The sequence below is a fragment of the Pezoporus flaviventris genome, unplaced genomic scaffold (genome assembly GCF_033815535.1).
Source record: "Pezoporus flaviventris isolate CSIRO_AGI_PZ_B2104156 unplaced genomic scaffold, CSIRO_AGI_Pfla_v1 ptg000078l, whole genome shotgun sequence".
NCBI lineage: Eukaryota > Metazoa > Chordata > Aves > Psittaciformes > Psittacidae > Pezoporus > Pezoporus flaviventris.
The window spans coordinates 9,176,641-9,190,922 of record NW_026892626.1 but is presented as its reverse complement, the minus strand read 5'-3'; the positions used below and the strand labels follow the sequence as shown (position 1 = coordinate 9,190,922).

The window sequence follows — 14,282 nt, the reverse complement described above, 5'->3', positions numbered from 1 at the left end:
CCTGTTCCACCAGCTGCAGCGGGTGGTGAGCGGGAGGGAGGGAGCGGGCCGCGGCATTACCACGCTTTCTGCGGTGCCACTGCCTCGCATTCCCCCCGCCCGTGTGCGCGGTGGTTTCGGCCGCGGGGCGGGCTTGTCGCCGTTCCCTAGGTGAGCGCGTTCTCGCCCCGCCTGCTGCGGCCTCGTCAGCGCTGCCAGCGTGGAGCCGACTGGGGCTGAGGCGGAAGTGCCTGACGGGGAGGCGGCGCGCACCGGGGAGTCCGCCGGCTATGGACGCTTCTCTGGAGAAGGTCTGCGGGGCGTGCCGGTGCCAGCTGGACGGGGAGGGGCGGTGGGGGCTAGGGCACCTGCGTGCGGAGGAGTGTTGAGGCGCGACGGGCCCCGGGGGCGAGCGGGCGGGCCCTGACGGTCGCCTCGCTGCGGGGTTGTGGGGCCGCGCCCGGGGCTGAGGGTAGCGAGCTGGGGCTGGGGCGGCGCTCCCCTGGCCCCTCGGCTGTGGCGGCGTCGCGGCTCAGCCAGTTCTGGGGCTGTTGGACCCGGGGGGCTGTGCCCGCCCTGTGTCACGCAGGCTGCGGCCGTCAGCGCAGTCCATAGGCGAGCCCTGTCCCGTGGCCATCGGCGCCTGTGTGAGCGCCGTGTTTGCGTGTCCCGGGTCTGTAAGAAGTGTGCAGAACTGTCAGGAAATGCTTTAGGAGCTGTTTTTTTTGTTTCCTGGGAATGTCAGCCTGCAGCAGGATAGTAGAATCTTGGTTTACTTCCCACACACACAATTTTATACTGGTGGTGTTTGCTGCCCTGTTTGCTCTCTTGTGTCCAACGCACTGTACAAAGCAAATATTGATTCTGTAACACCGTGACTGACAAAACTTGTGTTGCCTTTGTCACTGTGAGTCAGTCAGAACCCGGTAAAGTAATCCGGGATATGCCATGCTTCTGCTGGCTTCCGTGGCACCTGCTTGCTTCAGAAGACCTGCCCTGGAAGGTGGGGATGGAATGGCTGCTCGTGCATAGCTTATCATGCTTGTTGTGTGTCTTCGAGGACAGTCTGCATTTGAAATAATTCATATTTCATGTACTTCCTTCCTCAGCATTACTTATTATACACAGCACATTCAATTTTGTCCAGTGTTTGGAATGCCTTGGAAAGGTTGAATGGGATGTGTTCTGGTAAAATGAATAGTTAGGAAATTCAGGAAGTATCTTCCTGATGTGGTTAGTGACTTGGTAGCCAAATGGTTTGATATACTACAATCCACATGAAGAATACAATGTTAAAGCGTATTTGGTAGCATTTAAAAGCTCAAGTGCTTTACTAGTGCTGGCAAAAGTTACGTTGTCTACTGCTTGTTCTGAAAAGTTTTCACTACTTAAGTAAAACTTGAATGAATATACTAGTTTGAAATACAGTTTTCATCAACAGAACTAAAGCAGAATAATGACACAATATGTAGTGATTAAAAGAAAGCACATTAGCACAGGGCAAGTGTTTGTCCTACAGTAATGACAAAGCCCTTAAACTTTGTTTGACAGGGTCATCATAAGCAATAAAAATGCCATACAAGAATTAAATACCTTAATTTCTTAACAGAATAAAAGTCCAAGTTTTGGTTGCTTGTATCCTTGATGTAAGGAATAGTCTGTAACGGTGAGGGCCCTGCAAAAACTCGCATGTCTGATTTTTCAGTGTATGCAAATAGATATGAATAGTTATCATTTGGTTTACTTCCTCCCTTGTTTATCATGTCTTTTTTCCACATGTATGCTGAAAGCTACACATGCTACAATACAGTAAGGAGTTAGTGTCCTACTGATAGTCTTTGGTTAAGATTGTTGTCAGTCTGTACAATCTGCACTTTATTTAGTCAGGAGCATGATATGTAAGAAGTCTTCTCCCTAAATAAATTTGAAATTAATACAAATTGGGATATGTTTCTCCTCAGAGAAAGTGTGTCCACGTATTTTTGGGCCTATTTATGCATTATCATAATACATCTGAGATTGTCTTCTGATCACAAGCAAAACCACTGTAGAATCTGATGCATACTAACAATCTCATAGTTTGATTTTGCAGATTATCTTTGAGGTATCAGACAAATGTTTTGGTTGGGTTTTTTTTAATGTGTTTATATTGTATATGTGATATAATTAGAATGAATTTTATCTGAAACCCAGAAATCTTTTTTTTTTTTTTGAGTGAACTTCAAGTTTAAGTTCTTTGGGAAGCCTGTGTTAAATTTCAGAAGTTTGACTAACAGATCTATGATCTGCCTTCCTCCCTGTATTATATTTTGATAAAAGTGACCCATCTTCTGAGGGATTTTAAGTTTCAAGTTAGGTAACTTTGTGTATGGTAAAATAGGGCAAATTCTTTCCTTGTAGCTTCTTGCAGTCTCTAGAGCAATGTTTTCCCTGAATCCAAAGAAACTGGTTTGGTTTCTTGCTCAGTCTTTTGTTACTGACAGCAACATCCTGGTAACTTCGTGGAAAACTCGTGACAGCAGACCTGTATGAAAATCCTGCTGCATATCACAGGGAAGAGATAAAGAAAGATTAAAAGAGCAAATACCCATGAGCAGAAGCTTTGTGGTAATACAGTGCCATTTTCATTCTAGCCTAACAGTCATGAAGTAGCTGCTTTTTTATTTGTTATACAAAACTTTTCTTTGCCTGGATAATAAATACACAAATTCTTTTGGCTAAAGAATACTGCTGTTGTTTGAAATTAATTTACTGTTGAGAACAGGATTTGTTTTTTTGATAGAAAAGCTTTCTTCTAGTTAAATGTAATATTGTACTGGGAAAATGAGGCATACTCGTCATGAAATACATAATGAGTTGTACCTGTGACTTTGCACACACAGAATAATTTCTGTAGACAGTTTAAAAATCATTCCTTTCTTATATTAGGAATGCAGCCTACAGAAATGCAAAATCAATATTGTAAACCAGTGGTACATGAAGCAACAGTCTCCTTTTTGAGTTTGTAATAAATGTTTAGTCTTATCGCTACTGGAGAGCATCCAGGTTGCCAAGGTGTGGCATACTGCCTATAAAACCAGAAATGGTTTAGAGTTCAAAGTGCTTAAAAAAATAGTAACAGATTAATTACAAAATAAGGGAGTAACGACAAACCAAACCTATCACGAGTTAATCTGAGTGAATAGGGTTAATACATTTTTAAGGCAACAAATGATAAAAGTCAAAGTAGGGTAGTGAACATCAGGGTCTTTGGAGGGCTTAAGGAAGCAGGAGGTATTGGTGCTGAATGGATTCCTTGAAGAAAGAAGCTGTGGCTGGTGCCTCCTTAGAGCATGAAAGGGTATTGCATGTGTTGTAACTCGTCAAAGAATCACCTGTGATCGATTGGAGTCAAATCCTGGGATACCAGGGGCAGGACTGAGTGCAAAAATTAAGGTTAATATAGTAATGCAGCTGTTTTAACCTCCTCAAAAAATGTCTTGTCCTGTGGTTCAGGACATAGTATTCAAAAACCCATCCACCAGTGTTCTTAAAGCAGCTCACGAACATGAAAAATGTCTTCTATTTATTATTATTTGGATTTTATACACATTTGATCCCGTTTACAGACAGAACTAAAGCATTGTATTATGGCATGTTATTGAAGTCTGTTCAGAAACAACAGAATGGTTTGTTGCTGCAACTTTGCCATACCTATTTTTCTTGCTGCTTAAAATAAGGAGAGAGTCTTCTGCTTTCCATCTCTCTGCCCTTAATAATGTGAGCAGAGCAGGAAGCGTATCTAAAATTCAGTATGCAGTAGAAAAAGGGTTTGTTGGGTTTTTTTGCTTCTCATAATTCAAAGGAGAAGATAAGTTGCTGCATATCTACTTAGCCATTGGGAAAAAAGAGCAGGGGTTCATTTTCCAATCAAACCCAGAATTTCAGTTAGATTTTTTAATTAAAACAAATCAAAGACTTTCTGGATTTCATAGCATTTTTGGAGTTTAGTGTAACTTCTTAAGACTTTCAAAACTATATGTATTTATTCTGCCAGCAGAAGGGTTTCATGCGTGTGTAATTACTAGTAAGTGAGATGGGCTGAGTCACGAGGTAAGCAGGTGCAGGTTTTAACATCTGATGTAATTCGAACAGGTGAATTTTGTGTTAGTAACAAACAAAAGCACCTCGGAGCCCTTTTTATAATGCCTCTACATCTTGTGTCCTTATCTACAAGAGAGTCATTTGAATATCTGCATGATGCTGAGGAACATTCAAGTGAATAACTACCTTTGATCATGTTTTATGGCATGCTGAATTTAAAGTATGCGAGATGGGCATAATCAGTAAATGATGTCTATCTGATTACTCCCTTAAAAGCTCCCAGCAGCAGACCTGATTTTTATTTCTTTTTTTAAGTAAGGTTTCTTTTCAGAGCTTCTTTGATGTAGTGCAACTTGGGAAACCACTGAAAACACGTGGAAATATTGTCAGTGATCATATTTAGATTTATCTTCTAGCTATATCTGTTGTCTTCAGAGTATCAAGTATTTGCTGTATGTGTTGGTTTTTTGGTTTTAGTTGTGTTTTTTTTAACCTCTGTGATGAGTTGTTGAATTTTATGACTTTATGCATTTATCCTGCTTTTTCACTCGGTGCATAATTAAGTCGTGGCCCTCATAGCAGTGGATGTTGTACCTACAAGACAGCAGTGTAAAAAGAAACCCAACATTTATTGCTAAATGCTGGGAGTTTTTGTGGGAAACTACTGCTGAATACTTACTTGCACTGTTCCTTTGTTCTTCCCCAAAACGTTTGTTGCTGGCCAATTCTAAAGCAACAGAATACAGAGCACTATCAGTTTTGGTTTGAGCCACTGTGACAATGCCTGGGTACTGATTCTTTCAGCCACCTACCACTTGCTATAATATGAGTTATATCTCTAAATATTTTGGTAAAAATAGTCTTTGAACGTATGGGAACTCTCAGCATAATTTCTTTTTCTCTTCTTGATTAGGCCTCTGGATGAAACTTGTGTAAAATCCTCATGGAAATTATTCCACTATCTTCTGTGATTAAATTTCCTTTTGCATGAACAAACGTACGTGCCCGTGTTGCATGATTGTGACAGTTGCGTGCGTTTCCATCAGCAGCCATGGAAAGCATGTGCAGGCCTTTAGGAAAAGTGTTCCTCAAATTCTGTAGCAGACAAGCTATTCTATCTTTGCAGCATGGGTGGTGTAAGTTTAACTATCAAACTTGGTCTGGATTTTTTTATTTTTAACCCCTAGGACCTCTGAACCTCAGCAGCAGTGTAAGTGGTCAACCCTAGAGGCTTTGGTATGTGGGCTGATCCCTTGAAAAAGGGTTGATACTGAATTTATGGAGGCTAAGCTTGCAGTACGTTTGGGAAGCAGAGGAAGGTAGAAGAAACTGTGCAACAGGATCACCTGAGAATCTTAGGGTTTTCAGTCAAATGGGATGGGTCTTATCAGTGGTGGTACCTGCTACCTTCATATTGGGGTATATTTATTTTTCAAATACAGTCTATAGATAGATCAGACTCTGCCAGATGATACCTTTCACATTCTCTGGAAGCTTCTAGATGGTATGTAATCCTTAAATGGGTAAACAACCCTGTCCAGAACAGGAACTGGCATCTGCCAGGCTTCTTGGGTTAAAGTTCATAGAAGAGACTTATTCAGAGCAAAAGCAGTTCTTTAGAAATAGCATTTACTTGTTTTTGAACTTGTCACTGTTTTCCTTACTCTGTAGAAAGATTAGGGTGTCCCTTAGAAGGGTGTTTTGGTTTTGGTTTTTGGTTTTTGTTTGTTTTGTTGTTTTTTTTTAATAGGACCACATTTAAATTTTTACATTTAAAGGAATAGTTCAAGTTTTCTTGCTGGCGTAGAATGGTTATGAAAACAAGCAAACAAATCATTCAGTTGGCTAAAGTGGCACATACTTAATTTTTTATCTAAAGCATTATAATGAGCCCTTGAACACCTTGCATCTTTCAAATCCTTGACTTTTGCTCTCTCTTTCATTATTCATGAGGAAAAGTTCTGACTTTCCTTGTAGAGAGAAAAATGGATGTATCAATAACAAAATCCACATGACATTTTAGTTTTCTTTTGGGTTATTTTAGATTAATAGTATGATCTTATTTTGTATATTTTGTGTTCAGGATATTCAACATACTGTTATTTTGAAATGAGTATACACAGACTAGTTAAAAGAATCTGGCTGAATGAATTTGTATTGAGGATGTTGTGGGGACAGTAGTAAGATTAATGTTTTGTGGGTTTTTTTCTTAAAAGTTATCTTTTTTTTTTCTGAAAGATGGTGGACCCTACTTTAGCAGAAATGGGAAAGAATCTGAATGAAGCAATGAAGATGCTAGAAGACAATCAAAGGTATGCGCAAAGTATAATAACTACAAAAATAATAACCCGTTTGTGCTAAGGGGAGGATTATTAATGTTTCTGTCATGAAGCAGGAACGAACTAATTTTCCTTGTAGTTTAAGGTCATGCTATCATTCTGAAGCTTACACCTGAACAAATTACCATTGTTTCTTAAATGATGGGATTTTAAAAAGAAATGTACATATTTTTATGCATGTTCTGTAATATTCAGAGCCATTCTAGCAACTCTGTTTTTTCAGAGATGTTAGATTTATTTTTTTTCCCTACTGCTGTGCAAGTAACTTTTAATTCGTTTATATATGGCACTTCTGTAAGTTGGACATTTTCTGTTAAAGAGCTAAACCCCCCAAAACTTAGGAACACTTTAATTCAGTTTGAGCTAAATTCTTACATAGGTCTCACCTGATTTATTTGTGAACCTGTTGTCAGTGAAATAGATTGTAGGCATGTCAAAACATATTTCCGCAAGTCAAAGTCAATACATATTTGATGTTATAAAACAGATACTAAACACTTAGTTTACACTTTTGTCTGTAACTTAGAAAAGTGGAAGAGGAAAATGAAAAGAAGTATGCACGGAAGGATATTCCTGGACCGCTCCAAGGCAGGTAGGCACAATTTTTAGCTGACACTATTTAGTTTTCAAAATTTATAATACAAAAATTTGTAACATGTTTGTTTTTCAGGCAGCTTCTATATTAATGCAAACATGAAAATTTGCCAGGCTTTATGTTACCTTTTTCCATGCTCACACAGTGGAAGTAGGGGGAAGATTAAGATCGTGCCAGTTATTTCCATACTCCCATAGGAGGAATTTAAAAAGATGACTTGTCCTTGGTGACTGAAATTTTGAACTGTTGCTATCTAATGAAGTCTTGGTCCATACACCTGTGATTGAGACTTAAACATAGATATATTTGTGCTATAAAGAAGCATTAAAACACCCATTAGGAAAAAAACAAACCCCATAACAAAAAAACAAACCAAAACCAAACAAATAACAACCAAAAAAAAACCAAACCCCACAAAAACCCCTGAGACTGATAAGGTAGAAAACTTTTGAAAAATCAACCACCACAAAACAGCATAGCTTTTCAGCACAGCTGGCTTAACAAATTGCATGGAGCTCTTGTGCATAAGGCAGGTAAGATCATGGTACCTGAAAACTATAGTTTAAATTGTTCATAGCCTCTTTGGAAGATGATCCTGCGGGAGTCCAAGCTAGTGCTTCAGGAAGTACTACAAAATTTATATAAGTCTTTCTTTTATGTACATAACCTAAACTTGGTTTTGAGTGGAGACACTGAATTAGCTCTTCTAAGAATAAACAGCCGTTTCAGCTGTCAGAGTGTAAGTTCTTATACTACTGTAAATTTTCCTTGGAATTATGTAAGTTGAAGTGTTGTGGATCTCTTCTCGTTTTGCTATACTAGAGTGCATCATGTCAGAAGCCTAATGTAGCTTTTGTTGGCCAGAGACTAATATTTGTAGGTTATTACTTAAGAGATGTGCTGAGTTTGTGAGCTGAGGCTGGATTATGTAAAGAGAAGCTTGGATCCGTGGCTACTACATTACTTCGCTGTGTAGCAGTAAGCAATTAAACATTGCCAAGCCAAACTTTTCAGTCCAAATTTTCTTAGTAAATGTATTTTTCTGAGAGTCTGAGTTCATACTTATTGAAGTGTCTTACTATAATTAAGTAGGGGTTTGGATTAGTTGATTCAGCAACCACGTCTTCATGATCTGTGTTTCTGAGAGTAAGGAACTGTTTTTGTTGCTATACAAGTGCAGTGTCTGAAATGGCCTCTTCATTGGATGCTGGTACTTACCTCTTTTGTGGTTTTTGTTTTCCCCTTTCTGGTATGCTAGTGGCCAGGATATGGTGAGCATACTTGAGTTGGTTCAGAACCTAATGCATGGAGAGGAGGAAGAGGAAACCTCACAGACCTACCGGTAAAGCCAATATGAATTATTGTATGTGGAAAATACCTGACTTTGTTACATTTTTGTTATTCTAGAGCTTACACATTTAAGTATTTTAAACTGTAAAGATATTGTGCAGCCGTGCAACTTTCTAAAGGCAGTTTAGATTATATAGTGAGCCCTGATTTCTGATGTGACAGCTCATTTTGTTTTCTACTTTCTGGAAGTTGTTTTCAGTCTGAAAGTCTTACAAAACTATGAATGCCAATACATTTTTTCACCATCTCTCACTGTAGATTAAAAAAAAAAAAAAGAAAATTTGTTTCCATTTTTCTATGAAATGGAAATAATGCTAACTAATCTGCAGAAGGTTATTGAAAAATAACACTTGAGAAACAGTTTGGAAATTCAAAAAACAAACAAAACCCAACAAACTCATGAAAGCTGTGCCTCTATTCTCTGACTTTTGTCTGCATGAGGAGAGAAAAGTATGTGTTTAATGCACTTTAAAGTCCCAAAGCAGATAAGGTGCTTAGTTCCAGTTTATGCTAGCCGATGGGCTAAAAAAGAACCCAAGGTGATGCCATACACAGCTAGGCCAAGTGAAGTGTGCAAGTGTTTTTCTTTTGTCTGTACTGGCACTTCAGTATGTAATGCACAATGGCAGGAAGGCGGCTGTGGTATACTGTACTTCTCTGCTACGTATTTAAACTTGCATGTCTACAAATTCTGTCACTCTGCAGTAAAAATGTGCAAATGTAAAATTGCTGTAGTGTTCATGACTTGTATTTAGTTGGCAGTTACTCTCTTCTGGCTTGCAGACTTCAAAACGTTGGTGAACAGGGTCACATGGCTCTACTGGGACATAGTTTGGCTGCTTATATTTCAGTGCTAGACAGGGAAAGACTGAGAAAACTCACAACAAGGATCCTTTCCGATACTACTCTCTGGCTCTGCAGGCTGTTCAGGTGAGTCACTGTGAATAACTTATGCATGACTAAGCAGTGATAATTGTTTAAAAACACGTGTGACTGCACTGAGGATGTCAACAAAAGAAACCATTGTGCCACAAACTTAGAAATATTCTTTGAAACACTTGAAAGGTATCACATAATTAAAAAAAAAGTTAAAGAGACTGCTTGTTGAATGCAGGAACTTGCTAGTAACATGGTTGCCATAAAAAATCTTTTTATGTGGGCTCTATGGTGGAACTAAGGGCCGGAGTACAGTTGCAGACATACAGTTTGTCAAATGTTTAACTGCATTCTTGTTTCTTGAGGTATATGCTATGTTGCTGAGGCTTGGCATACATCATATTTTTAAAAAATGTTTTCAATTAACTTCTTTGCTCTTCCAGGATCTAGTTGATTTTTCCAGGTGTGGTAGATGACACCGCTGAAATTTACAGTACACTGAAGTTTTTCATAACATGCCTGTTTCATCATGGGGCACAGATAATCTTAAAGTGTTCCATATGAGAAGAATAGAACTGAACTGTGTGAGGGTGTTGGGAGGGGGAAGATTAACTGATAAGAAATTCCTTTTTTTTTCCTTTTTTTTTTCTTTTCCTTCCTGAAGCCAAAAAAAAAAAAAGCCCACCCAAAACCCCCAACAGTGTGTGCACATCAGGTAGTCCCTGATAACTTGATATGTTTCAGGGCCTTCATGTAAACTTGTTGATAAATGCCACTCTTACATTGTGCAAGAGCACTGACTTGCATGTTGCACAAAAATACTGAAAGAAGATCTAACTTGCAAGTTGCATAATAAATTGACATACCTACTACTTTCACTGTTGCTCTTACCTATAGGTAAGACAGCTGAGGGATTGCCCTCAATGTGGAACACTCTTACCTTAACTCTTCTTTTGTTATTTTGCTCCAGTTTCATGACTGTAAATGTCAAAGTGCTGATCTGAGTTTGATTCTTAGAAGGGTTAAAAAAGGTGGGGAAGGAGCAGACACACTCCCCCACACCCTCACGAGCCCCAGAGAAGGAAGCCTAGTAAGTCAGATAGAAGGCAAAATAGCCATAAAATCATTAAAATATTCCTGAGGAAAAATATACTTCACTTATGTAACTCACATATTTCAAACCTTTGGAAAATTGTCTTCCAGTGTGTTGAATAGATTGTAATAAATTGTGGTCTTATTTTCAGACTCACTTAAATACAAATGGCATCAGTAAATTTGGGCATTAGAAAGTATCTTGATTTCTGATGTGGTGATGAAGTTTGCCATTTTCTGCCCATTTACTTTACTTCATACATCTTATTCCAATTTTACTAATTTAAAAAAATGTCAGGTTGCATTCTGCTTAAAATTAGCAGTTCAGAATTTACATATGTATTAAAACCAGATGAAACCTTCTGTGTGTTTCCTCCCCCATTCTGCTCTTATTAAGCAAGGTTTCGAACTTTATAAAGGCAATCCTTAGGAATCCAGATGTGTTTTCTTTCTCACTTTATATCTGAATCTAAATGACAATATATACTAGGCTTCCCTCACTTTTAATCTCATCCTGTCTTATAAAAGTTTCCTTCTATTCTACTTCATCTTGGGAAAATAGAAGTGTTTTAAATCTGTCATCTTTGTCCTTTTGTGAGCTCCTATTGCTGGTTAGCGTTATTTTAGTTACTAAATTGGTTATTGGTTTTGTCAGTCATATTTACTCGTCTTTTCTTGCAGGTATGAAAATGGATCAGCGTATTATCATGAAGATGATCGTGAAGGTCTCCTAAAAATCTGTCGACTTGTTATTCACACACGTTATGAAGATTATACAATAGAAGGATTTAATGTGCTATATTCTAAGCAGCCTGTCATATACATTAGTTCTGCAGCTAGAACAGGCTTGGGCCAAGCTCTCTGCAATCAGGTAAAGTGGATAAGTTGGGGTTTTAGCTGCAAGTAGAACCTACCTGGTTTCATATTGCCTACTTGAAATTTAAATTTTAAAGATATATTCAGACTTTTCCTGCAGCAGACTGGTACTTGTGGTGCAGTGTGGTACGCTACTGGCAGCATTCTTTAAACTGGCTGGGGCCAGTGTCTTCCTGGAACTTCCACTGTTGGAAGTGAAGATTTCTCCAAGCTTTTTCCCAGTCCCCTTATGTTAACTGAATACGTGTATCCCCAAGAAAACATAACTTTGGTGATTTTGAAAACTTACTTATTTTTCCTCATGATGGAAACTATGGCAGTGTGACTAAACAGCAACACAACAGGAAGTGGGAGGGGAAGGGAGTCTTCATGTTCTGTTAAAGGATAAAAATGAACTACTCTGTAACTGTGGTTCTCTTAATTTGCTGAGTCTTCTGTTCAATGATGGGTATGATCAACTCAATTTGACTTGTCTAGTAATCTTCCAAGTTAAAAATCAAAATATGAGAGACCTTGATTCCCCAGTTCCCCCTCATGTTAATGGTGCAAAAGTTATCTGGAATTTGCCTCCCTATCAAAGGAAGAACTTAAGACTTTCAAGCATGAATAGTCAACTGAGCTGTATGATTAAAGTGGGCAGATTCCTCTCTACTTAGTGAAACAACTGTGAACCTATGGTGGAACATGGCCCATGCACAAAGTACATGTTTGCCTACAGGATACATTAATTGCAGGGGTGGCCAAGGAAAAGAGGATTGAGTTTAGGCTGTTGTACAGAGCATAGTTTCTCATTAGAGAAACTGAATGCAGTTGATGTGCTAACAAAAAGGTGACTGATTTTTATTTTTTTTTTCCAGTTTCTCCTGTGCTTTCTATTCTCTGCTATTAATTTGATCATAAGTTTTAGCAGTAAATGTACTTTTTAATGTGATATCCAGCTTTTTATTGTCATTTTTACTATTTTTGTTTATATATTTCTGTAGACACTTGAAATAAGTATGTCTTGCTTGTTGAAATTTCATTGTTTTTATTGCAGCTAGGGTTACCCCTTTCTTGCATGTGCCATGTGCCTTGTAACACTATGTTTGGATCTCAGCACCAAATGGTAAGTTTGTCTTAAAGAGCTCTTTTAATTTTGTGGGGTGGCTTTGGTTTAGTTGTTTGGTTTTGGGGGTTTTTAAGCCTTGTTAAGTGAAGGTCAAGTATATTGTTAGGAAAAACTTATAAACGTACTTACTTTTCCAACCGCTATGTCTTCTGTTATTTAACTGTACAAATTGTAGATTGAAATTGTCTGAAGAGCCAGCAGGTTGCATCTTGGTCTTGTCATATGCAAGATATTTCTAATGGCATATAGTAAGATGCTTCTTAGTCCAGGATATAGAACATGTGTATTTGGAGGCATGTTTACAAACTACACAATGTATTTGTGTTGTATTTTTCACAAATGCTTTATCTGACCTTCAGGTTGTTTTACCTTTGGGAAGAAGAAACTGCAAGCCACAAACTAAGATATTAAGAATGTTTTCCAGAACTTCAGAATGCTGTCCATTTTCACACTGTATGCATTTTTCTGGTTCAGGAGAAACAATTCTGTGTGGTTTGACAAACATATATATAAATACATATATTTTTCTTATTGATAACAGGATGTTGCTTTGTTGGACAGAGTGATTAAAGATGATGTTGAGTCTGGAAAACTGCCTTTGTTGCTTGTTGCAAATGCTGGTAAGTGCTGTGGACAAACAATAATTTAAAAACCACTTTGTTTTGTGAATATATATAAAATCCAAAATAAAAATGCATTAAATAGATTAGTGGTTACATATCAAGGAATATCAGGAAATATTCTAATGACCACACAATAATCATCTGTCTAGAGGGGTATTTATTTAGTTGATTTAAAGTTGTATTGTACTGCTACAGATCTGCTTGTCAGCAAATGTATTAATATGACTAGAACCTCTGTTAGTGAAAGCAAATCTCTTGCTGAAAATCAGGTTCACGTTAACACGTCAGAATTTTTTGATAGATGTGCCATCAATTTTAGCCTAAAAAGTTACTTAGAAAAGTTAAACTTTAGAAATTTTCTTGTTAATTAAAGAGAACTGCTCGTGAACAAAACTTGTTTTGAATATGAAGGTGTTGACTGTTACTTGACTTTCAGGTGGAAAAATATCTGAGATGTTAATCTTGGTTTAGTTTTCTTTCATGGAGGTCATATTTTGAACATATTAAAAATATCTGCATTTCTTATCTGAGGCTGCTGAGTCTTTTAGTGCCTGAGACATCTAACTTTCTATTTTTTACATATATTTATATGTAAAAATATAAATATGTAATGATATATTAATATTTTATATCAATTTAATATCGCTATAATATATGTAATAGTAAATAACAATATAAGTAAATAATATATAAATAGACATGTAAAAAAAAAAACCAAACAAAACATAGCATTTTACAAGCAAAACAAGTATCTTTAGTTTTTTTGCCTAGAATTCCAATTGCTCGTAAGTAACAACGCACCAGATACTAATACGTCTATAGTGGGCTCTTTGCAAACATCATCCATGCTGCTCTTGTGTGACTTTTTTGACAACAGTACAGGAAGTCCTTTTATGTAGAGTCCTAGTCTGCAGGCTTATCCTTTGTCATTGCCTTCTTTCCTTTTCCACAAAGGGACTCCAGGTGCTGGGCACACGGATAAACTTGGCCGACTGAAGGAACTTTGTGAGCAGTATAACATGTGGCTTCATGTAGAAGGGTATGAAACTTGACATTTATTTCTGTAGAACTGTATTCATTACCAAGAATAGCAGATAGCACATAATCTTACAGCTAACCAGCTAGTAGAGAGCCATAGGATCATCTTTATCTTTGTCATATTAAGCATTTTAAGTAGTAAGAATTTTGTCACAAATTGTTTTACATATATGAGAATAATTAATTGGAGTGGTTATTTCAGCATAGGTCAGTGGGTACTTTTACTCAGATGATCATCTTACCTGCCTTTGCTTTGAAGAGCCTGGAATATGAATTAAAAGGAACCTTATAGGATAAGTCAGGGGAGACATTATACAGTGATT

The 14,282-nt window shown here is 37.7% G+C and overlaps 1 protein-coding gene across 2 annotated transcripts in view; it reads left to right on the top strand.

The window, feature by feature from the left end:
• The window catches only part of PDXDC1 (pyridoxal dependent decarboxylase domain containing 1), a 103,490-nt gene that overhangs the window by 74,704 nt on the left and 14,504 nt on the right, over positions 1–14,282 (top strand). Inside the window, exons 1-9 of one of the 2 annotated variants that reach the window (XM_061473410.1) lie at positions 56–290; positions 6,301–6,374; positions 6,928–6,993; positions 8,255–8,338; positions 9,130–9,276; positions 10,996–11,185; positions 12,227–12,295; positions 12,840–12,918; positions 13,876–13,960. In XM_061473410.1, coding sequence (XP_061329394.1) covers positions 270–290; positions 6,301–6,374; positions 6,928–6,993; positions 8,255–8,338; positions 9,130–9,276; positions 10,996–11,185; positions 12,227–12,295; positions 12,840–12,918; positions 13,876–13,960 — 815 coding nt within the window. In that variant the 5' untranslated portion in view covers positions 56–269. Of the gene's footprint in view, positions 1–55; positions 291–6,300; positions 6,375–6,927; positions 6,994–8,254; positions 8,339–9,129; positions 9,277–10,995; positions 11,186–12,226; positions 12,296–12,839; positions 12,919–13,875; positions 13,961–14,282 lie in introns of those variants that run through there. The other variant, XM_061473412.1, reaches the window with a different exon arrangement.